Raw genomic sequence first — 24,539 nt, forward strand, 5'->3', positions numbered from 1 at the left:
AGCCGGCCGGAGTAGCAGTGCTGGCTGGGGTCTTTCCCTCGTGTAGTTGCAGAGGCACGGAGACCGTCTCCTCGCACGTACCGGCTTTACGCACTTCCCTTCTCTGCTAGTGCATTTCCACCGTGAGCTACAAGATGCCCACCACCAGTAAAGTAATGGCCGACATACTTCACAATTCACTCTTCTTATGACAGTTCGAATAGTTTTAAGAAGTACTTGAAGATTAGAAAGATTTTAAGAATAAGCATTTTGAAAGTTAGAGGGTGTGTGTGTGTGTGTGTGTGTGTGTGTGTGTGTGTGTGTGAGTGTGTGAGTGTTTTACTACACCAACTTACCTGACTTTTCTGAAATCATACTAGGAAAAACAAATGTGTATTTGTAAAGTTCCTTCTTTAAATCATTCTTTTGATATGTAAGAGTTGGTTGTTTTCAGAACTTGTTTAGGATTTTAAAATTTTTATATTTGAAAATTAATATAATTTAAATCAGTCAAATGCAAATTTATAGAGCTCTAATTAGAATAAGATTGTATAGGAACGTTAAAGAAAACTAAATTTGGGTAATTTTCCTCTAAATACAATTTTTAAAAGCACTCAATTTTAGAACTTTCACCATGATAATAAAACTGAAAAACTGCCAATTAAGTCTATAGTAAATATGAGCTAAATACTAAATGGTTATTGATGCCCCAATAAACAGTTTTGGTGACATGAAAACAGAGGCCAGAGTGTGGTTCAGTGGTGTAAACAGGTAGAGCTAAAAATTGTAGGTAGTTTATTGCAAGATGTTATTTCTCTGTGAAATTCTCCATTGTCCAGAGGAAAAGAGATGATGGTGTGCACAAACTGGGGATATGTTGCTGTATTACAAATGTAAAGTTTTATAAGCCTTTATAGTAAGTGTAGCAAAGTAACCAAGGAATCACCAGTAGGGGCTTGGGATGGAGGGTCTTTCAGGGTATCAAGATCTTGAGAGAGATCTTTAAAATACTCCATACTTATTTTCCAGCTGTCAAGGCCTAACTGGGCCTCAGCTTAGATATTGATAGTTCCAAGGGCCTCTGGTGGGGATATGACAGAAAATACAGTAAACAGAAATGTGTTTGTTTTGTTTCTTTCTTTCCTGCAATATTTCCTTCAGGATGGCTCCAGAAGTCGCCGCCGTTGAGAGGAAAGGGGGCTACAACCAGCTGTGTGACCTCTGGGCTGTGGGGATCACCGCCATCGAGCTCGCGGAGCTCCAGCCACCCATGTTCGACTTACACCCGATGAGGTCCGTGTGGCGTAGTCGGGGGTGACGCCCACCCCAGTACTCACTGCATCGTAGATACTAGTCTTAGTCTTGCTCTACCTTAGTAATTGTAATAGAATTATTTATATTATATATTAAAATATAGCATCTTAAAATGCTGTGTAACGATTTGTTGATTTTTCAGAGCCTTATTTCTAATGACAAAAAGTAATTTTCAGCCTCCTAAACTAAAGGATAAAATGAAGTGGTAAGTGTTTTTGTGTTATTTCCTTTATAATCATGACTAAAAAAAGAATTAAAATTTAAAAGTCTTAATTTTCAAAATTTCTTAGGTCAAATAGTTTTCATCATTTTGTGAAGATGGCACTCACCAAAAATCCAAAGAAAAGACCTACTGCTGAGAAGTTACTACAGGTATTACCGTTCCTTGAAATATGCCTTTTTTCAAAAGATAAAATGTCATCCAATCAGATTTCTAATGAGTGTTCTGTTCTATGTTATTTTCATAGCATCCTTTTGTCACACAACCTCTGACACGGTCTTTGGCAATCGAACTGTTAGATAAAGTGAATAATCCAGATCATTCCACCTACCATGACTTTGATGATGATGATCCTGAGGTAGGAACTGTTTTTACCAAGTACACATATAACATATATGCATGCATGTATGTGCATCTCAGAAGCAGTTTTTTAAAGTTCTGGGTCTAGTTTAAATAAAGAACTCCTGAGGGAATAATTAGCTCTTTGAATTGGTCTCTCCCAGGGAAGTCATGTGTTGGATTTTTCTTACTGGCTTTTTATGGGTGACTGTTTTCTGAAAATGGCAGGCACGATCATCGGTCTAATCCACTTGGTGAAATACTGTAGTTATTTCAAAGTAGTCCTTTCCAGATGAAGTTGCCAAATAAATCCTCCGCTCGAAAAGAGAAAGTGCAAATGGGAAGTACCTAAGTCAGATGTTAGAAGACATTCAAAATTTCTGTTCAGTTTTCCTCTTAAAAACAATCCTGGTACAGTACCTCATGAATTATTAGTGGTTAGTAGAAAGTATAGGGTTGATTTTGTTGGTGACTAAAACCTTAGTTATCCACTATGGAAATGTTTAAAAATGAGCCCAGTGGAGTTGTTAGCAAATAAAATAACTAATGTGATGGAAGCATTCTTTTCTGTTGGCATATTTAACATGCCTGCTCAGCTAATAGTTGTGGCACCTAAGATAAAACTTAGGAAATGTGACATTGCAGAATTTGGTTACTGGGTGTGTAGCTGAGGTGGATACCCTGATGACCGGCTTTATGGGAGGTTCTTAAAACGGTGTAAATTCCTTAATCCTGAGGGAGTGAATGATCGCTGTCAGTGGTCAGAAGGATGGTTGCGTGTTGTCTTCAGTCCCAGAGAACCTGTCAAGTCCCATTCTTCCATATTGTCATCTTTATGCAGCCGTAGTTAGATAAGCAATCTGTCCTTCTGTCCAAGGGCTGGAAAGGAGTTTGGAAACATAAAACTGAAGGGACATGTGCAGTATTATTATTGATTTTATAATTATAGTAGGGAAAATTTGTTTTATTGTTTTGCTTAAGCCTTCAATTTACATGGTAATGTGGGACCATAAAAATGACCCCATTAGCCACAACACCCTGCAAAGCAATCTTAATAATCAGTGGGGAAAATGACGTTTTCTGTGACTTTAAAAATGTCTTTCAGAACATTAAAAATGCTCTTACTGTCAGTTTTAAATGTGTAAGGAAGTGAAAAAAAAAACAGTAAGACTAATATTTACCTAGTACACTGTTTTTAAAATATTGGAACCAGAGAGAATTAATGTGTTTTGTTTTTTTACCAAACACTTGCAGAGATTAATTGTCTAGTGTCTACTTACTGAGTAGATTGCACAGTGCTTGCCTTTTTGTCCTAACACTGTGACCCAGAGAAAGTGTCTTTTCTGTCCCTTGGTGAACCAGTTGTCCTACCCCTTTCTAAGTTTGGGTCAGCTTCCAGCCTGCTTTCCTTTGTACTTGCAATGCGTGAAAAAGCTCAGGATTCGTATTCCCGGGATGTGAAGTATTTGTGGGAGCCACTTCTTAGGAGCATCTTCCTCTTTCTTATCACAACCGCTTTCTTCCTTGGTATCATCAGTACTGTCGCCTTCACCGAGTTCCCTGCCTGTGCATCTATAGTCTCGTGAGCGCCAGCCGGATCCGCATTCTCGCCGTCAGCTCTTTTCTCCTAGAACTCCATTTATATGTTCTGTTCACATTTTATTTCCAGCACAGTCCAGACTTCGCACTTTTTATTTTCTTGCAGCACTTTCATCTTTGTTGGCTAATTCCCTCTTTCAGTTACCAGTTTTTGTTAAAAATGTCACATGAGTGTATCCTCACTGGGAGCCAGGAGGGAACACAACCACCCACTCTGCCGCCTGTGCACGAACTGACTGACAGGTGCTCAGTGACCATCACAGGCATGGAAAGAAGCGATGTGATGGTCACTGAGCATGACGTGCATCTGTTCGTCACGTGGTGAACTGAATGGACAGCTCGCAGTGCAGTTTGTATGTTACGCAATCATAGTTCATGTGCTGAATGTTAATAAGGTATTAATATCTGAACACCATACAGTTATTATACTGCTGACTGATATTTGAGCCATGTTAAGGGGGACGGGTGTCATTTAACTAATACGTGGTAATGAAACCCGTGCATCCTGAGGCTGCATCCTCTCAATGCACTAACGGCTGCATCACTGTCTCTTCGCTCATCCTGTTTACTTGTCACACTGAAGTATGAAGGCCTTTTGAAAATATATTTTAACAGGAGAAATAATAAGCCAAATACAGAAGCAGTCTGTGGAATAAAGATGCTTCTGACATCTTGTAGCAGAGAAAGAAATTCATCTTTCTTATGAAGATTGTGTTGTTCATATTGTAGGTTGGGGGGAGCACTTTTAAGATAAAACTTTTCCCAGAGAAATTCATAATCTTATTATTTGCAAATGCTTTGTTTTTGAAATTGCTAACGGCTGCATTGTCACTCATAATTGAAATGTATCTAACTTGCATTTCAGCATTTGCTGTGACACTGTGCATGTTGTATGAAGGCTGAATACTCTCGAAAACAGCACATCTGCTAGATCTGTAGTCTCTAAAATTTATTATATATCCCACACTGTTGGAAGGAAGTTTAACTTTTTTATGTTGGATTCCCATGTAGTTTCTGTTTTAGAAAGATGCTGTACATTATACTCGATATAATTTTCTTTTACATGTTAACCCATTTACTCTGCTCAGCATTCTACGATTTAATAGTTTTATAGTTATACCATTTAATCTGGGAAGATAAAACTACTCTCATAGGCAATCACAAGTTTTATTCCTGTTTACTGGTAATAGCAATTCGTGTGACTAGCCTGACAGGATACCTATTTTTGCTTGCTTGTTTGTTTTTGCTACTATATATTGTTATCAAGAGTATAGGGTTTTTTCCAGCGCTGCATCTAATTAGCTGAGTGCCCCAATTTTGAGTCTCAGTGTTGTCATCTATAAAATGAAGAATAGTACTTGGTTCACATGTTTATTTTGGAGGACAGAATGAACTGAGGTATATGAAAGCACTTTGTAAACTACAACTCACTGTGTACATGTAAAGTTTAAATACTTCATCTTTGACATGGCTTTTGCTGCTGTTTTACTCCTATCACTATTTCAGTATTTGGGGTCTTTTAGATTCATAAGGCTTTATTTCCTGAGATATACCAACCAATACTGAGAATAGTCGACTTGGGTCCTGTTCTTGATCTGTCTTTTGAATCTGGTAATTTGAACTCAAATGTTTATGAATTTCATTTTCCACGAAGATATATCTAAGAGTGTATTTCCTTCAAAGGTAGTAACTTCAAGAGAAGTGTTTCACACACGGGGGGGCGGGGGGGACCCTATTTGGTACATGAAATAGATGCTGGCATCACCTCTTAAGGCGAGACCTTCAGGTGTATGGCATGAAGCTGCAGAAGCCTTTCAGACGGGCCCCTCGCGCTCCGTAAGGTTGGAGGGATGTCTGTGATTCAACAACAGCACGAGCGCATCACCCCCGCCCCCCAGAATGTTTCCCTCTCGAAGTGTCAGTACACAGAGAGAGATTTTAATGCAGTAAAAGGACAGAAAATAGAGCGCTGCTCCTACAGGAAGAAACATAAAAAGAGAAAAATTATGTTTACTGAAGTAAAAGGACCATAAATCTTTAATGCCTTTAGCATCATTTCATTTTATTCACCTCATTCTTTTTGATATAGGAACTTGAGGCAGATTTTTTAAAATCACAGTATCCTCTTCTGCAACAGGGAAAGCTTCAGCTTTTGAATAGTGTTGAATTATTGAAATACTCAGTTTTGTATATTTATTTATATTTAGCTCAGAGAATGTTTATTGGGAACCTGCTGTGGATACAATATATCCATAATCTTAGAGCTCCCAGTTTGTAGTTGCCTTTTTTGTAAAAAAAAAAAAAAAAAAAAAAAAGCACAGAATCATTATGTTTTTTGCATAAAATGGAGTCTTTCTTTCACATTTGGGTAATTTTGTGGATCAGACTGTGACTCGATTATCAGATGCCACATATTATTGCTTTTGGTCTTTCCCCAGCCTCTTGTTGCTGTGCCACATAGAATTCCCTCAACAAGTAGAAATGTAAGAGAAGAAAAAACACGCTCAGAGATAAACTGTGAGTATATACTTTTCACTGTTCATAACTTAACAAAGAGGAATAAAGACTTCAAGTTATAATTTCGTTAACAATTACTTTTGTTTTATTTTCTTCCACATAGTCTTTCTTAGTAAATCTTTTTAAAGGTAGAGTTTAATTAAGGCTGTAAGAATTTCATTTACCTTATTCCTGGGGAATTTTCTGTGGTGAGAGAGGGGATGTATTTATGTTGTTCTTGTTTGGGAGGAGGAATAAAATCCCTCAACCGGGCAGGACAGAAGTCATCGAGGCACTGCTTCTTGAACCGATGGGTGTGTATAACTCCCCTGGAGAGCTTGTGAAGTGGCTTCTGATCCACTGGATCTGTGGTGGGAATGAGGTTCTTTACTTCTCGTAAGCTCCCGGGTTATGTGGGTGCTTCCCATTCCAGGACCACACTATGCGTAGCAGGGAGAGCTAGAGAGCTGGAACCTGGCTTAGCGTCTGAGTGACTGAGCACCTTTAAAAATGGGTCCCATGCCCTGCTTGTCCACAGATTCTAATTCACTACGCCCTGGGTCAGCCCAGGAATCTTGTCTTTTAAAATACTCCTTTGGCCGTATTCAGTCGTGGGCCCGCGGAGACAGACCTTTCATTCACAGGGAATCTGGCGCTGTGAGCTCCTCAGTGATCGGCTCTGCCAGCAGGAATCTGCAGCAAGAGTGCCTGGACTACTGCTTTCTTCTTGGAAGCGCTAATTCTCTCGTCAGAATACTGACTGAGTGCAGTCAGGCTTCTGATAACACTTTCCTGTGAACGAAAGATTTATCCTGAGGGACCTGAAATCCAAAATGACTTTAGTGAAATTAGGTAATGTGGTAACTTAAGATAACTACTGAAAAGAAACTGTTGCCAATTTTTGGCTAGATTAGTAATGATAATAATAATAATACACTTCATACTTCAAGATGAATTCCATCTCTTTATCTGAAAAGCTAATAATTAAGTAGTGGCAGACCCTATCGCCATTTAGTAGAAAAAAAGACAAAAGAAATGCAGAGATGCAGAGCTGTGCCTGGGGGGCGGGGTGCGGACACCCCGTTAACAGCAAGCCCTGGACTCTCAGCCTCCAGCCCAGTGGCCTTTCACAAACACTGCTCCATTTCAGAAACCGCCTCCCTGCACTTGTGTGGATTTTACATGGCAAGTCCTTCGTAAACTTTCCTTTGGAACTTTGGCTGGACCGTACACTGTATATTAAGGTCTTTGAGAAGCTTTGTGCCGGTGCTACTTGGAGGTGTTCTTAAAAAGGAGGAAACTCCTGAAAGAAAGAAAGTGCCATGCATTGTACAAAAAGCCCAGGACTGGGATTTGGGCCTCTGCCAGCAGTTGCTTGTGTGACTTTTAAGCTCCATCTGAAGCCAGATAATGTATTTATTTTTTTTTCTTCTGCTTTTTTAATTTATTTTTGAGAGATAGAGAGAGATAGCACAAGCAGGGGAGGGTCAGAGAGAGAGGGAGATACAGAATTGGAAGCAGGCTCCAGGCTCTGAGCTAGCTGTCAGCACAGAGCCTGATGCGGAGCTCGAACCCACGAACCATGAGATCATGACCTGAGCCAAAGCCAGATGCTCAACCAGCTGAGCCACCCAGGCACCCCTGAAGCCAGATAATTTAAACTTGCTAATTTCCCTTCAAAGGTATTTTTCTGAAGATGACAACCTTAGTGTATGAGCAAAATTTTTTATTTTTTAAATTTAAAAAAAACAATTATAGGATGTTTTTGTCATTTTTTTGATATTACAGATGGTGAGATCAGAGATGTCTTTGTAGTTGATTTAGAAACCCTTATTCAGCACTATTGAAAATCTCATTTAAGGTAGTTTTGTCTTGTTATCCAGTTCTTTTAAAAAATTATATTATCAGACTCTATTGCAAAGTGTAGTTCTTTGTGAATCATTCTTTACATAGTTATACTTGTGACTCTCAGCTTGTAACTGCATATGCGCACGTGTGATGTTTAAAACTAGAGGCCCTTTCCCCAGTGTTTCTGAGATGCTCATGTACCCTCCCTTTGGTGGGAGCAGGTGAATTAAGATGGACCTTGTCCCTCTCCCCCATTTGCCAGTAAAAAAAGGTTCATATCTCTCTAGTATGTTGAGGGAGCATGTTAAAACCACCACTTTGACAATACAGATTATACAGTCTGGCGGGGGGAAGCAGGCATGTTCACATGTGACAGTAACAGAGGATAGACAGATGCACAAACTATCCTCATATAAGTTTATTACAGATTTAATTTTGCTGTTTGATGACAAATATAGGTGAGAGCTGTTCAATAGGCCTCTACCAAGGTGATACATATTTTTAAGGTATTATATACACGTATATTATATATAAAATATACTATATACAAAATGTTTTAATACCTTACCTAGAGGTTGTTTTATGATCTTTGGTGTGTGATCATGTGCAGACAGGTATAAGGAACCCATTATCGAAGAACCTACTTATCTTTAAGGACCAGAATTTGGTATCTGATCTGTAACAGCTGTAAACCACATACCTGCTTGCACAACTGGGATCTTACAGGGCTGTGTTTCTCAGCCTTTATGCTTTCTATTGATAAATATTCAGATATCCTGGTCTCTTTTCATTGGTATTAACATTCACAGTAGGTCATACATACTAAGCTAAAATAAAAGCAATTATAAAAATGATTATACCTGGATTGAGAATTGCTGTTTTGGCTGAAACTCACTAGCTGAACTGTGATACGTTTGTGCTTGTGTTTCTTCTTTCTAATGTTTTCTGTTTGTGCTTCTGCTTTTATTTCAGTGGCTTTGAAGGCTTTACCCAGGTTATAAATGCAGATAATGATAGATATAGGAATTAGAGGTAAAGATAATGAAACATTCAGTATATAGTAATAGCAAGGAAAAAGGTAAAAGCACAATTAATTATATATGATCTAGCTAGTTTATACATGAGCCACAGTTGTGTGTTACTTACTGTTAAACAGTAAATTACCCCGGAATTTAATAGCTTAAAGTGATGAACATTTACTCTCACACATATTCTGAGGGTCAGGAATCCAGGACAACTTTGGGTGGGTGGTCTGTTACAAAGGTACACTAGCCGGGGCTACAGTCATTTAAAGGCCTGGCTGGGCTGGCCTGCTTCCGAGCTTACGTGACTGTTCACTGAGGCTTCAGTTACTTGCCACTCAGACTCTCCTGAGGGCTGGTCACAACATGACTTCAGAGCAAGTAGTCCAAAAGAGAGAGCCCAAGATAGAAGCCTTATCTTGGAAGTGATACGCCATCACTCTGCCATATTCATTTGGTCACATAGACCAACCCTGGTGATGTGGGAAGGGACTACACAAATTCGTGAATACTAGGAGGAGGAACCGTTAGAGGCCAGCTCGAAGGCTGGCTTCCACAAGTACTCTGCCTCCGTTGCTGTCTGCCCACCTAAATCCTGAGTTAAGATGGTCTCTAGTTAATGCTGGGTCACAGGGAAGTAGCAAGTTAGACCTGGCTGTAACTTAAACATAATTTTGCTAATCTTTCTTTCTTTTTTTTTTTTTTAACTATGGAAGAGGCCTAGGATGAACAGATTAAGCTTTAAATAACCTTCCTAGACTTCCTTGGTCTTTTTCCAGCCAACAGATTTTTAATTTAAATCTTTCGGTTGTGATCTCTATATGGTACTTGGTAAAATTAAATGTATTGACATAGAGTAACTTAAAATTATTATGTCTTTAAGAATATAGAAAGAGATCATGGCTTTACTTCTTTTCTTCTTTAGTTGGCCAAGTAAAATTTGATCCACCCTTAAGGAAGGAGACAGAACCACATCATGAACTTGTAAGTAGTGTAGTCTTGGAATGTTAACATTAAAAATAAATACTTTCATTAGTCTTTGTGATAATTGGTAATGACTAAAAAATCTAGTTATTGATATTTTCAAAAGCATTTGGGGAAATAAAAACGTAAGTAATTCTAAAATTAGAAAAAATAAATCTGTGTTGCTGAGATTGAATATTCTTAAAGTTAGGAGAAACTTACTAGTTTTACCATTCTCTTATTAAATGTTTTTAATGCTCGCGTTTTAATTTTTTTTTCATTTTTGTTTTCAGTTTTCAAAGGGCTTTTTGTATATGCATTTGTTAGGATAAATGCCACCATTTTGAATTAAAATGTTGGACCAATAAAATACATCTCACTGAATTTATGGGCAGCCTTTTAAGAGTGTAAGCGAATTTTCTAAACATCAGGGTAGAGTCAGATCTATTGGGACCAAAACTCAGGAGAGAACAGGCATACATGGTAGGTCAAGTCTGTCATTTATGTAAGGCTGCTAACTATATGAATGTCCTTTTCATGAGTGTTTTCGTGAATGTTTTATAGACACCTTCCTGGGTATATGATCATATATTTTTAGATGTAGTCTTAGAAGAAACATGTTTTGCAAATATTTGAGATGTGAATATCCGATGGAAGAATTTTAAAAATAAGACTTAAAAAGCAAAATTAATCCTAATGAAATTAGGTTCCCAGAGCTTCAGATTATATGTTTTTTTTTTTTTTTCTTCTATGGTCAATACTGGGAAGAAAGTTATTGTTAATAGGTAGTAAGGATTGAAATGGAAACTTTCTTAAATTTAATGCTTATTTTAACCCACTTTACTAAAGGCATACAAACAAAGTGAAGTTACTGTAATTCAGTATACCAGCATGGAGGAAAGGAATGTTAAAGAAAAATTCTTTAAATGATTGTATTATGACATTTGAACCTAACATTTGTGTAGAGGGTGTAGAAGGCTAACAAAAAGTAGTCATGATGTTTGTAAATGCTAATGGTATTTCGCCAGGGCAGCTTGAGTTTGTTTCCTGTTTCTCTTTTGAAGTTCGGATTGCATGAATTTCAATTATATACTAATTTAATAAAACTATTACAAAGCAAAGTTGTTGCAATATTGCTATTTTAGAAGCTTCTTAGTATGATTTGACTTGGCATTTGCCTTAATAAAATTATTGGCAGGACTAACCTCATTTGTGACCGTTTCCCTTTGTGAATTTGTGGCTTTTAGTCTAAGTGTGAATAACTTGGGTTTCTTGGTCTCTGCTAAACAGCCCAGCAGTGATGGTTTTTTGGACAGTTCAGAAGAAATATACTACACTGCAAGATCTAATCTGGTATTTCTCATCTTCTGATTTTCTTTGTCAGCATTGTTTAGTCTTAATTGTTTTTGATTTTTTTGATCAAATACTTTGTCCAATTTTAATGAACCAGTTTAAACATTATAAGTTCCTGCCATTTAACAAGCTTCTGTATATTGATTATAGCAAATTTTTCCCAAAACAAGTTAGATATATCTACTCAAGTGTATTACAATATAATAAAAACTAAAAAATACTTTCCTTTTTAATGAAAAGCATTTAATTTTCTCACTCAAATGTGGGGTTTTTTTTTTTAGAAATTACATTTCCCTATAAAATGTCATTTTAATAATGTGATTTATTTTAGTGAACTAGAAACCATACACACACAGACACCTATCTGTTCATATATATAAAACTATTTTTATATATTTTATATATATAATGTATCTATAAATAATTTCAAAAAATGACTTACCCCTAATTACAATGAAATCAGTCTCAGATGAAATTTTAACTTTGTAGTATTAGGTAATATCTCATTTTTTCAGGCCAGAATTTGGATTTTAAAGCCTCCCTGAAGTAAAGTATTAAGGTTATGTTACCATTAGGTAAGAAAAGAGGTAAATTAACCCTAGTAAATATTAAGTAAATAGTAACTTTAATAATTGTTATTAAATAGGTTTTTTTCCTACTTCAGTAGCTAGCCAGGGCTGTAAGTTGCCTCCATATTTACTGTTAGACTCTTATTTTTCTGCCTTTTCAATGGAATTTTTATTAGAAATTTTCTTCTCTTTCCTTTCTACCTTCATAACATACTTCTTTGAATTCTGGTTAATTTAAATGATTCTGTATATAAATTCTTAAATCTATGCCCTGTAATATTTGTAGAATATAAAAGAGACTGTTTAGACATGATTTCTCTTTTGAGGAAGTGGCTGTCTTCTTTTTTTTTTTCTTTTTTTTACTGTTTTTTTATTTTAAAGAGAGACAGAATGCAAGCAGGGAAGGGGCAGAGAGAGGGAGACAGAATCCAAAGCATGCTCCAGGCTCTGAGCTGTCAGCATGGAGCCTGAAGCAGGGCTCTAACCCACAAACTGCGAGATCTTGACCTGAGGTGAAGTTGGCCACTTAACTGACTGAGCCACCCAGGCACCCCAGAAGTGGCTGTCTTGATGGGCAGAAAATACTTGGACACACAAACTTTCAGCTGTGCCACAAAACACACAGCAATTGCCAGCAGCTGGTGACTGTTGAGGAGGAGAGACTGACATTTATGTAACAGGTCTATTGAAATCAGAGGAGAAGAGCTTTGGGGCCAGTGTGGCTTATCTGGCTTCTGGAAGTGACTGACTGATTTCGTTGTAGTGTAGGAACCATTATAGATTCTTCAGGAAGAGAATGGACAGATGCCTCCAATGTTTCATGGGAATTGATGTGGGAACGGTCATTGGCACAGACCAGTTTTGAGAGATGGTAGATAACAGAGCTGAAATTATGAAGTGAGCATACTACTACTACTGGAAGTATGGGATTAACTCAGAAGAGGAAGATTGAAGTCATCAAAGAAGAAGTGATAGATGAAACCATGACTGCATGTGCTCCCTAGTGCGGTCCAAAGAAGGAAGGAGTGCAGAAAACTGGCTACCACGGGGGGCGATGCCTGTGTTTTGCAGTCAAAGGTGGAACCAACGTGGGGGAGAAAGAAGCAGCAGTTGAAAAGCTGGAAGAGTCAGCACTCCGACTGTCACTAAATACAGAAGGATGCATCTGATGGTCCAGAGAGGACCAGAAAGTGTAAGGATGGAGAGTTAACTGTCCACAGAGGCAAGTGAGATGAAATGTCTGAAGAAAACGCCGTCAGTGAGTTCTGGATTGAAGATTTTTTTCCAGATTTACACATATGTAAGCTAGAATGACAATTAGTGAAATTTGTTGTGGAAATAAAAGACCACAAAATCACAAGTTCAAACTGTTACTAATATTCTCTACAAAAGACAACAGCAACAAACCCAATAACATGGTCTTTAGAATTACAGTTACTCTCTTCTGTTTCCTGTGTTTCTAGAACTAGCCTAGTAACATGAATAAGTATCATGGTTCTGTTCACTAGAACTGTTCTATCCCCATATAATCAGGAGTTTTTTATGGCAGAGGGAGCAGTTGACGGGGTCTTATGACAGAGGGTTTTAGGGACAGTTAACTAGTTAACACAGTTCTAGCAGAAGAGGGATGAATAAAATATTTGTCAGATCCTACAGTTTATAAAATCAGCCTTTAGAAGTTCACTTCTGATGATGATAAAAGCTAACATTCATCTACAAGTTTTTATACATCATACATTCTAAACACTTCAAATGTATTAAAATCCTTATATTACAAATGAGAGGACTTAAGGTACAAAGAAGCTGGAATTAGTCTTACTACCCAGCTGAGTAATAGCTCAGTGGGGGTTTGATCAAGGCAGCCTGTCTCAGGAATTAAAACCTAAACCACCGTCTCTATCGCCTCTACCCCAAATACTGAGCCCACACTGTGGTCTCTCCTTTTAATCAACATACATATGTTCCATAGTTATTGTTATTTTTTAAAAGAATGTTCCCGTTGTATTTATTTTTTAAACATTTATTTATTTTGTGAGAGAGACAGAGCGTGCACATCTGAACGCCGGCAGGGGAGGGGCAGAGGGAGGGAGAGAGAGAATCCCAGGCCAGGCTCTGCTGTCAGTACAGAGCCTGATGCAGGGCTTTGATTCTAATGACTGTGAGATCATGACCTGAGCTGAAATCAAGAGTCGGGCACCACCCAGGTGCCCCCATAGTTATTACTACTTTTTGAGAGAAAGAAAGAGCATGTGCATGTGCACGAGTGGGTAGGGACAGAGGTGGCGGGGGGAGGGAGAATCCTAAGCAGGGTCTCAGTTCTGCGACCCTGAGATCACGACCTGAGCCAAAAATCAAAAGTTGGGTGCTCAACTGACTGGGCCACCCAAGTGCCCTGTAATTATTTTTTTATTGTGGTAAAATATACATAACATAAAATTTACCCTTGTAACCTTTTTTAAGTGTGAAGTCCAGTGGCATTAAGCTTATTCATATTATGCAACCATCACCACTCTCCACCTCCAGAACATTTTTCTTCTTTCCACGCTGCAACTCCTTACCCATTAAACAGTAACTCCCATTCCCCTTCCGTCCAGTGCCTGGCAACCACCATTCTATTTTTTTGACTCTTTGAAGTACCTCACAGATGTGGAATCATACAATAGTTGTCCTTTTTTGACTGGTTCACTTCACTTAGCATAATGTCACAACATGTTTAAGATTCACCCATGTTAGCTTAATCAGTTAAGTGTCTGACTTTAGCTCAGTCATGATCTCACACTCCATGAGTTCAAGCCCCATGTCAGGCTGTCAGCACAGAGCCTGAAGCCTGCTTTGGATTCTGTGTCTCCTTCTCTCTCTGCCCCTCCCCTGTTCATGCTCGCTCGCTCGCTCTCTGTCTCAAAAATAAATAAAAATTTTTTAAAAAATGATTCACCCATGTTGTAGCATGGGTCAGAATTTCCTTTTTAAGGCTGAAGAATATTCGTGTGTGTGTGTGTGTGTGTGTGTGTGTGTGTGTGTGTTTACCACATTTTGTTTGTTCATATATCAGTAGACAGTTGGATTGCTTCTACCTTTTGACTATTGTCAGTAACTCTGCTGTGAACATGAGTGTACAAATACCTTTCAGGTTTCTACTTTAAGTTCTTTGGGGGCATAGGCTAGAAAGGGAATTGCTGCATCTGATAGTAATTCTGCATTTAATTTTTAAGGGAAATGCCGTAACATTTTCCATAGCAGCTGTGTCCTTTATGTTCCCACCAGCAGCAGTGCACACGGGCTCCCAATTTCTCCACATCTTCATCACTTGTTAGTGTGTGTGTGTGTGTGTGTGTGTGTGTGTGTGTGTGTGTGTGTAATAATAGGCATCCCAGTGGTTGTGAAGTGTCCATAGCTGTTTCAGTCCCCTGATTTCAGTCTAAAACTTTGGCGCTGTCAGCAAGACTTCCACCTGTTACAGATACTTGTTGCTGGCCACTAGAAAGAAACCTGATGAATGCAAGATGTCTGGCTGTCATCTGGCACCAAAATGGTAGCTCTAAATCTTTTGGGACCCAGAAAATCTACCCCCTTAAAGACTTGTTACCTGAAGTCCCGTATTGTGAGTGACTTCTTATTAAGTGCTAAATGTATTTAAGTACTAAATGTATTCATTTTATGATTTTGTAAATGAATTGAGACTATTACAAATCGATTTTCATTATTACAATACAATGATTTTTTTTAAAAAAATAGATAATCATAATATATGAAACCAGAAGAACAAAGCTTGATTTCTAGGATAGTTAGTAAGAAAGAAAGGTCTACAAACTTTGAGAAGATGCTTAAGTTTAAAAACTTCACCGTAATGCAGTAATTAAATAGTAAAAGTTTTGCTTCTAGAAGAAAGCATAGGCAATAAGCTCTTCTGTTGCCTTAGCACCATTTTTGTAGGTATGTATGTCTTCTTAGGCAAGGGAAACAAAAGCAAAAATAAATTATTGGGACAATACCCAAATAAGCTTTTGCACAGCAAAGGAAACCCATCAACACAAGGAAAAGGTAACCTATTGAATGAGAGAAGATATTTGCAAATGATATATTCAGTAAGAGGTTAATATCCAAAATATCTTGAAAAACTAACACCAAAAAAAAAAAACCCAACCCAGTTAAAAAATAAGCAGAGGACCTGAATAGACATTTTGTCCAACAAACACATGAGAAGATGCCCAGCATCACTCATCATCAGGCAAATGCAAGTCAAACCACAATGAGATATCACCTCACACCTGTCAGAATGGCTAAAATCAAAAAGTCAAGAAATCATAAGTGTTGGCAAGGATACGGGGAGAAAGGAGCCCTTCCTTGTGCACTGTCAGTGGGAATGCAAATTGGTGTAGCCACTATGGAAAACAGTATGAAGGGTTCTGAAAAAATGAAGAAATAGAGACACCATATGATCCAATAATTACCCTACTGAGTATTTATCCAAAGAAAATGAAAACACTAATTCAAAAAGATATGTGCACACCCCTCTGTTTATTGCAGCATTATTTACAATAGTCAGGATGTTGAAACTTAAGTGTTCGTAGATAAATGAATGGATGAAGGTGTGGTACATATATACAATGGAATATTAATTACTTTGCAATAACAAAAGATGACATCTTTCCATTTGCAACAACATGGATGGATCTAGAAGGTATTATGCTAAGAAATAAGAGAAATAAGAGAAAGACAAACACCATATCATTTCACTTACATGTGGAATTTAAAAAACACAGCAAATGAACAGATAAGCCAAAAAGCAAACAAACTCAGGAACAGACCCATAAACACAGAGAACAAGCTGGTAGTTGCCAGAGGTGAGGGGGACAAGAAATGGGCAAAATGGAGGAAGGGGAGTGGGAAGTACAGGCTTCCAGTTACCAAGTGAGTTAATCACAGGGATGAAAGGTGCAACAGAAAGAATATAGTTTGTGGTATTGTGAGAATGTGGTCTGATGATCAATGGTAGTGCAGTTGTGGGAGCACAGCATACTGAATAGGGGTTTGGATTACTGTGTTGTACACCTGCACCTAATGCAATAGGTGTCACTAGTACTTAAAAAAGAAGAAGAAAAAGAAATGCTTTTTTACCTTGATGATGTCCCAGTAGTTCATTTTTGTTGCTTTTGTTTCCCTTGCCTCCAGAGACCTATCTCTAATAAGAAGTTGGTGTGAGTGAAGTCAAAGAAGTTGCTGCCTGTTTTCTCCTGTAGTATTTTGGTGGTTTCCTGGCTTTCATTTAGGTCTTTCATCTATTTTGAACTTATTTCTGTGTATGCTGTAAGAAAGTGGTCCAATTTCACCTTTCTGCTGTCCAGTTTTCCCAGCACCATTTACTGAAGAGACTGTCTTTTCACCATTGCATATTCTTCCTGCTTTTTCGAAGATTAGTTGGCCATATATTTGTGGATCCGTTTCTGGGTTCTCTATTCTCTTCCGTTGATCTGTGTATCTGTTTTTGTGCCTGTACCATACTGTCTTGATGATTACACCTTTGTTATGTAGTTTGAAGTCTGGAATAATTGTGATGCCTCCAGCTTTGGTTTTCTTTTTTAACATTAATTTGGCTATTTGAGGTCTTTTCTGATTCCATACAAATTTTGGAATTGTTCTGGCTCTGTGAAGAATGCTAGTGTTATTTTGATAGAGATTGCATTAATTGTGTAGATTGCTTTGGGTAGTATCAACATTTTAACAATATTTGTTCTTCCAACCCATGAGCATGGAATGTTTATCCATTTATTTGTTCTTCAGTTTCTTGAATAAGCTCTGCAGTTCTCAGCATACAGATCTTTTATCTCTTCGATTAGGTTTATTCATAGGTATGTTATGGGTTTTTGTGCAGTTGTAAATGGGATTAATTCCTTGATTTCTCTTTCTGCTTCTTCATAATTGGTGTATAGAAATGCAACTGGTTTTTTTGATAAATATGTTTTTTTTAAGTTTATTTTTAGAGAGAGAGAGTATAAGCAAGGGAGAAAAGAAAGAGAGAGAATCCCAAGTAGGCTCTGCACTGTCAGCACAGAGCCCGACGTGGGGCTTGGTCCCATGAATTAGGAGATCATGACCTGAGCCGAAATCAAGAGTCAGAGGCTTACTCGACTGAGCCCCCCAGGCACCCCACTGTATCCGATGTCTGAACGTTGGTTTTATATCCTGTGACTTTGCTGAATTCATGTATCCGTTCTGGCAGTTTTTTGGTGCAGTCTTTTGGGTTTTCCATATACAGTATCGTCTCATCTGCGAAGAGTGAAAGTTTGACTTCTTCCTTGCCAGTGTTTTATTTCTTATTGTTGTCTGATTGCTGAAGTGTTCGAGGTTAGAGTAGACATTCCTGTCATGTTCCTGACCTTAGGGGGAAAGCTCTTAGTTTTTCCCCACTGAGGATGATATTAACTGTGGGTCTTTCGTATATGGCCTTTATGATGCTGCGGTATGTTCCTTCTGTCCCTTCTTTCTTTTTTTTTTTTTTAATGTCTGTTTGTTTATCTTTGATTGAGAGAGAGACAGAGACAGAATCAGAAGCAGGCTCCAGACTCTGAGCTGTCAGCACAGAGCCCAGTGCAGCACTCGAACTCACAAACAATGAGATGATGACCTGAGCCAAAGTCAAACATTTTACCAACTGAGCCACCCACATGCCCCATCCTTAAATCTTGAGGGTTTTAATCAAGAAAGGATGCTATATTTTGTTAAATATTTTTTCTGCATCTATTGAGAGGATCATAATGCTTCTTATATTAACGTGGTATATCATGATTGATTTGTAAATATTGAACCAGCCCAGCACCCAGGAATAAATCCCACTTGATCATGGTGAATAATTCTCTTAATGCACTCTTGAATTCAATGTGCTAGTATCTTGTTGGGAATTTTTGCATCCAGGTTTATCAGGAAGACTGGCCTGTAGTAATTCTCCTTTTTAGTGAGGTCTTCGGTTTTGGAATCAAAATAATAATGGCTTCCAGAATGAGTTGAATGGGAAAAGATATTTACAAATGACATATCGGATAAAGGGTTAGTATCCAAAATCTATAAAGAACTTATCAACACCTAAGAAAAATAATCCAATGAAGAAATGGGCAGAAGACATGAATTGACACTTTTCCAAAGAAGACATCCAAATGGAAAACAGACATATGAAAAGATGCTCAACATCACTCATCATCAGGGAAATACAAATCAAAACCATGATGAGATACCACCTCACACCTGTCAGAATGGTTAAAATTAGCAACTCACCAACATCAGATGTTGGCAAGGATGAGGAGAAAGGGGAACCCTCTTGCACTGCTGATGGAAATGCAAACTGGCGTAGCCACTCTGGGAAACTGTATGGAAGTTCCTCAAAAATTAAGAATAGAACTACCCTACAGTCCAGCGAGTGCACTACTAGGTATTTATCCAAAGGCTACAAAAACGCTGATTTGCAAGAGCACATGCACCCCAATGTTTATAGCAGCACTATCAACAATAGCCAAATTAGGGAAATAGCCCAAATGTCCATCAACTGACAAATGGATAAAGAAGAGGTGGTATATATTTACAGTAGACTACTACTCAATGATTAAAAAAAAAAAAAAAGAATGAAATCTTGCCATTTGCAACAACAAGAATGGAACTAGGGTGTATTATGCTAAGTGAAATAAGTCAGTCAGAGAAAGACAGATACCATATGATTTCACTGACACATGGTATTTAAGAAACAAAACAGATGAACGTAGGGAAAGGGAAAGAAAAATAAGATAAAAACATAGAGGGAGGCAAACTGTAAGAGACCCAAATACAGAGAACAGACTAAGGGTTGCTGGAGGGAAGGTGGATGGGGGATGGACTAAATGGGTGATGGACCTTAAGGAGGGCACTTGTTGAGATGAGGGCGTTTTATGTAAGTGATGAATCTCTAAATTCTACTCCTGAAACCAATACTACATACATGTCAAATAACTTGAGTTTAAATTAAAAACAAGAATGATATAGTAGATACATATTTACCAATATGGAAAAAATTAAAATTAAAGTAATGTAAACATATCCTTAGTCATTTTTATATTTATTACAGGGAAGAATGATAATATGTAGGATATGTTGGTTAAATAAAGTAATTCTTAAAGAAATAGTAAGAGTTTTGTCCATAATCGCAAAAATGGGTGTATTGAATATATAAGATGCTGTCTTTAGATTTAAAAATCATACATCTGGTTAATTGATGCCAATTTTTTCTAATTTGCCCAGTTTTTCTAGATATTTTAGTCTATACAACAATGAAAAATATATTTAAAATTAATTATATGGAAAACTTGTTAACTGGTGTGGAGGAACATAAATAGTAACATAATCTTTGAAGAGACTTATGGTATACTTGAAAAAGTAAGAATAAAATATTTAAATTATAATTTAAAACATGTCAGAAAGGGGCACCTGGTGGCTCAGTCAGCTAAGTGTCCAGCGCGTGATCTCAGCTCAGGTTTCAATCCCAGTCATGAATTCAAGCCCTGCATTGGGCTCTATGCTGAGCGTGAAGCCTCCTTTAAAAAAAAACAAAAAACAAATATGTCAGAAAGATATACCTAAGTGATCATTATCAGTAAATATAACAAAAGTCCTTTAAGAAACCCCTGAATTAGGTCAAAATTTAAAAAGGTCTGAAAATAAAGTTAAATTTATTCAGGAAAAGAAACAGTAAATGCCAACTTTGTTTATTTTAAATTTGTTAAACTATTACTTATTATTAAATTTATGTGGTCTGGCTATTTTTCTTACCTAATATATATGAAGACAGTTTCTAAGGAGAACTCATTTATAAATGTACAACGATAGGACATTTTCTAGAATGGCAAACCTCCCCTACTTGATCTTCATGTCCAAGTTCTCCATGTAAGAGTCATGAATACTGCTCAGCATTTATCCACTAGTGTTCTGACGTCACTTGCTTCTCTGACTTTTTAAGAACATCTTTTTTGATTTGTCCAAGATTCAATCTCTTTTTACTTCTGTAAATTACCATATGAAAAGGTATCTTAAAATGACCTTTTTCAAATCATAATTTTCTCATTTTTTGATGAGGAAAGAAATTCTCTTGTGCTGTTCCCTTTTTTGTTTATATATTGCTAAAGTATTTTTTCTTTTATATTTTATAGCCAGCTATATTAATTCTATTAACTTCCTGCTGTTTTCTCATCAGATGTAGGCTTTGTAGTCTCACAAAGGGTTTATAAAAAAGAAAACAATAAAAAAATTTTCTTGATCATGTATTTTCCCTTTCCCATGTTCTGTGTTCTATCCTTTATATTTTTCGGTGCTTTCTGGCTCTATCGTACATTTAGAAATACTTTCCCATTCATTAAAACTGAAGTTAGGATTTTCTGATCCAAAAAGATATTTTCACTGGGCTCGAGTGACCATCTTCAATTTTTGTTTGAACATTCAGGTTGAATCTATATAAGGCTGTTGCATGTTTTCAGTCCATCTTGTTACTTGTTTGACTTTATAGCTGAATCTTGTTGTTCATTAATAAGTTGATGCCTCATTTGTTACTAATTCTTTTATGTTTCTCTTGGCATGTTTAAATGTGTTCTTATTTAGCTTACAAAGGATTGCTGTGTTTTACCGTCATCTAGGGTTATCCTGAGTGCTTTTCCAAGCATAATTTTGTTAACATTTTTCTATTACAGAATAGCTTCCAAGTACTTTTTGACAAATGTCTTAGATCAGTCTTTCTTAAAATGTTCTATATATATAAATGGCTAGTAACTTTGCCCACGTTTTACTTTTTTTTTGTTTCCTTTTTATTCTCCTTTTTCTTGAATGATTTGCTGTCTGAGTCCCTGCCGTATAATAGGTGGTTGGTAAATCATAGTTGAATTACATGAGATTCAGTACTTATTAGAGGACTTAGTGTAATTCTTTTACCTGATGACATTCCTAGCACATTGGTTTTGTTCCATGGTTGCTAAAAACAGGAATTAGTAAAGAAAGAGACCCTTTTAATTTTAGCTTTCCTGGTAGGATTTGACACATGGCACATTTAGTCATCACACTTGGATATATCTACAACTTTTCCTAGGCCTGAATGTTATTCTGCTTATGAACCTGTGTACAATTTTCTATTAAAATTCTACACTTGTTCTTTTAGACCCTTAACCTTTTACGTACTTTGCTAATCTCAGTGGATTTTTTTAAATCATTGTCATCGACCTGCCAATTGTCATGTACCATAAGATGACTGTTTCTACAACAGCCACATGATATGTGTTTATATAACAGAAGCTTTGCCATTCTGCACAAATGCACGCTTTTAGAAGCCATCATTTGATTAGGGGCTTAAGAGAGATTCCATTGGCTAAAGAGACTGCTGGTATGGTACCTATAGCTGAACAAACAAACCTTGAATTTGGTAGAAGTATATTCATTAAGATTAGTACTTCTCTTTACTGAATTCCAAAAGTTAAAGTTTCCTGTACAAAGTCATGACCACTTAAATTGTACAGCATAATAATTGTTGGATAGTCTTATGATAACAGTGATATCATCCTATTAAGATACAGCATTATGAATTAAATAGAACCAGTATCCACTTGCCTAAGAATTTCATGTGATACCAGTGTGATGGTTGACTAATTTTATTTGGTTTTGATGTATTATCTGTTCTGTCACTGGTAGGAACATTTATTATGCATGAAAGAATACAAATATTGAAGAAGACAAGATTTGAATCTTGTCTAAACCAGGATTTTTATTTTGATTTTCATCAGATATCTTTTTGACAGGTCTTGGAGTACTCAAATGTTAAAAAGTGCTCTTCACTTAAATGTAATGTATTGCTTAGAATCCTTATATTCCTAGGCTTAGTATTCTTGTGACCTAAAATTTGTGTATCTTAACAAGGCTGGAGTGTTAGTTATCTGCTTCCAGGAAAATGAACTACTGGCATTTGAGCAAGAATGCATTTTAAGGGCCTACTTTGGGTGTGCTAGGTACTATTCTAGACTCTGGGCTGTAGGGAAGAAAGATGGACTTAACAATTTCCCCTTTTTGAGGAGCCCACAGCCTGGATTCTATTGTTATAAATTGGTTAGTAAAGTAATTAAAAGGCAGTTTAGGAGCTCGAGGAGAATTGTATCTTCAGTGCCGTGGAGACGTGGGAAAGGTTGCACCTTTCTTCCCCTACGGTCTTGGAAGCCTACTCCAAGGAGGTCTCTTTTTGCATTAAATCCTGATTGTGCACCTGGCGATACCTTGTTTAATTAGAAAGCACTTCAAGTATTCTGTATTCTGATGAAAATAAAACTCATTTTTATTGTTAAATATTCCCCCTTTATTGTTAAAGTCATGCTTGAAATACAGTGACTTAAGGGGAGAAAGGAAGCATTACTTTGTACTTTTCCATAGTTGTTGGAAAACTGTTTTTCCTCAAAGCGTTGGAGATGAGCATTTATATTGTTAGTGCCTTTAAATTTCAGTTCTGAACTCTACAACCTGTAGCATTCAGTGGTAAGGAACTGCCTTAGTAATACTCATGTGAAGTTTTCACCACTTAGCTCTTTAAAAATTTATTAAAAGCCCTTTAAGTGTAATTTGCAACCTTGCCCATGTTCATCTATACAATTTACTTAAAAAGAACACCTATTTTATATGTTTAAAAATTATTACCTTCCTGAAGCAACAGTAGAAATATGTGAATATGTATAAATACATACGTATTGCACTTCTTAAAGTCAAGATTTTTGTTGCTTGTTCGCTTCTGTAATCATTTTGCTTCATTATAGCTTTGATATTAAATACCTTATTTGCCCATTCTTCTTTCTAAAAATTGTTTTTTTTACAAATTTTAATTAAGAAAGCAATAGCCATAAATGAAACTTACATGTATTATTCAAACAAGTTCCCAGAAAATACTGAACTTAAATAATAAAATATGTAAACCACAACTACAAACTTCTGACAGCTTTTATTGTTAGAAGTCCTACCATGCCTTTATTTTTAAAGAACATCTAGCAATACAGATTTATTTGCAGTCTGGGGGTTCTCTTTTAAAATACATATCATTGTGTATTATGATTTGTGATACATTACTATTTTGCTAAATACATCATTTTGTACTATTAGGATCTACAACTAGAATATGAACAAGGACACCAAGGTAGTTACTTTTTGGGTGCAAACAAGTAAGTAAAGTTCGTTTTAAATTAAATTTAAATTCAAGAATAATTAAGTTGCTTTGCATTTTAATGTATTTATTACATATATGTTGTGTGTTTTATCATATATTTAATATGTAAATATATGTTAATATTTCCAGAAGTAAATTATATTATTCTGGTAGATAAGTTTTATAATATGCTTTCAACTGTTCTTCATTGCCACCTTGCCAATCATTTAGTTAGTAATTGTCATAATGGGGACATTATGTTTTTATATCAAGCTACTTTGTAGACCTTACTTGTTAGAGAAAACAAAGTACATTCCAACTAAAGACGATAGGTGTTTCAGAATTTTTTTCTTTTGTTTTTAAGGTTGACATGTTCATTCCTTATAAGACTTGCTTTGGTACATATCCCAGGTGGTGTGTTGGCTCTGAAATAGCTGGAAATATTCACACTGTTTCGAAGTCTTTATCCTAACTTTTTAGTTTTTAAGAGCTTTTCAAAAAGCAGATAGTAGTTAAAACGCCTCTAGTGTCTTCAGAATTACCAGTTTGTGCAAGAAGTGAATCTAGCGGTTATGCAGGGCCTCTCCTGTACGCTAGGCGGTGTCTACGCGGTGCACCGCTGCCGTGAACAGGCCGCGTACGAGGGGGGGCCATGTAAG

The 24,539-nt window shown here is 36.9% G+C and overlaps 1 protein-coding gene across 1 annotated transcript in view; it reads left to right on the forward strand.

Annotated features, from left to right (window-relative positions):
• MAP4K3 (mitogen-activated protein kinase kinase kinase kinase 3) overlaps nt 1–24,539 on the forward strand; it is a 192,940-nt gene that overhangs the window by 122,968 nt on the left and 45,433 nt on the right. The window contains exons 12-19 of the mRNA XM_029938550.1: nt 1,141–1,272; nt 1,436–1,498; nt 1,584–1,665; nt 1,761–1,871; nt 5,890–5,968; nt 9,743–9,801; nt 11,071–11,133; nt 23,838–23,896. Coding sequence (XP_029794410.1) covers nt 1,141–1,272; nt 1,436–1,498; nt 1,584–1,665; nt 1,761–1,871; nt 5,890–5,968; nt 9,743–9,801; nt 11,071–11,133; nt 23,838–23,896 — 648 coding nt within the window. The remainder of the gene's footprint in view (nt 1–1,140; nt 1,273–1,435; nt 1,499–1,583; nt 1,666–1,760; nt 1,872–5,889; nt 5,969–9,742; nt 9,802–11,070; nt 11,134–23,837; nt 23,897–24,539) is intronic.

This window comes from Suricata suricatta, chromosome 4, assembly GCF_006229205.1.
Source record: "Suricata suricatta isolate VVHF042 chromosome 4, meerkat_22Aug2017_6uvM2_HiC, whole genome shotgun sequence".
Lineage (NCBI taxonomy): Eukaryota > Metazoa > Chordata > Mammalia > Carnivora > Herpestidae > Suricata > Suricata suricatta.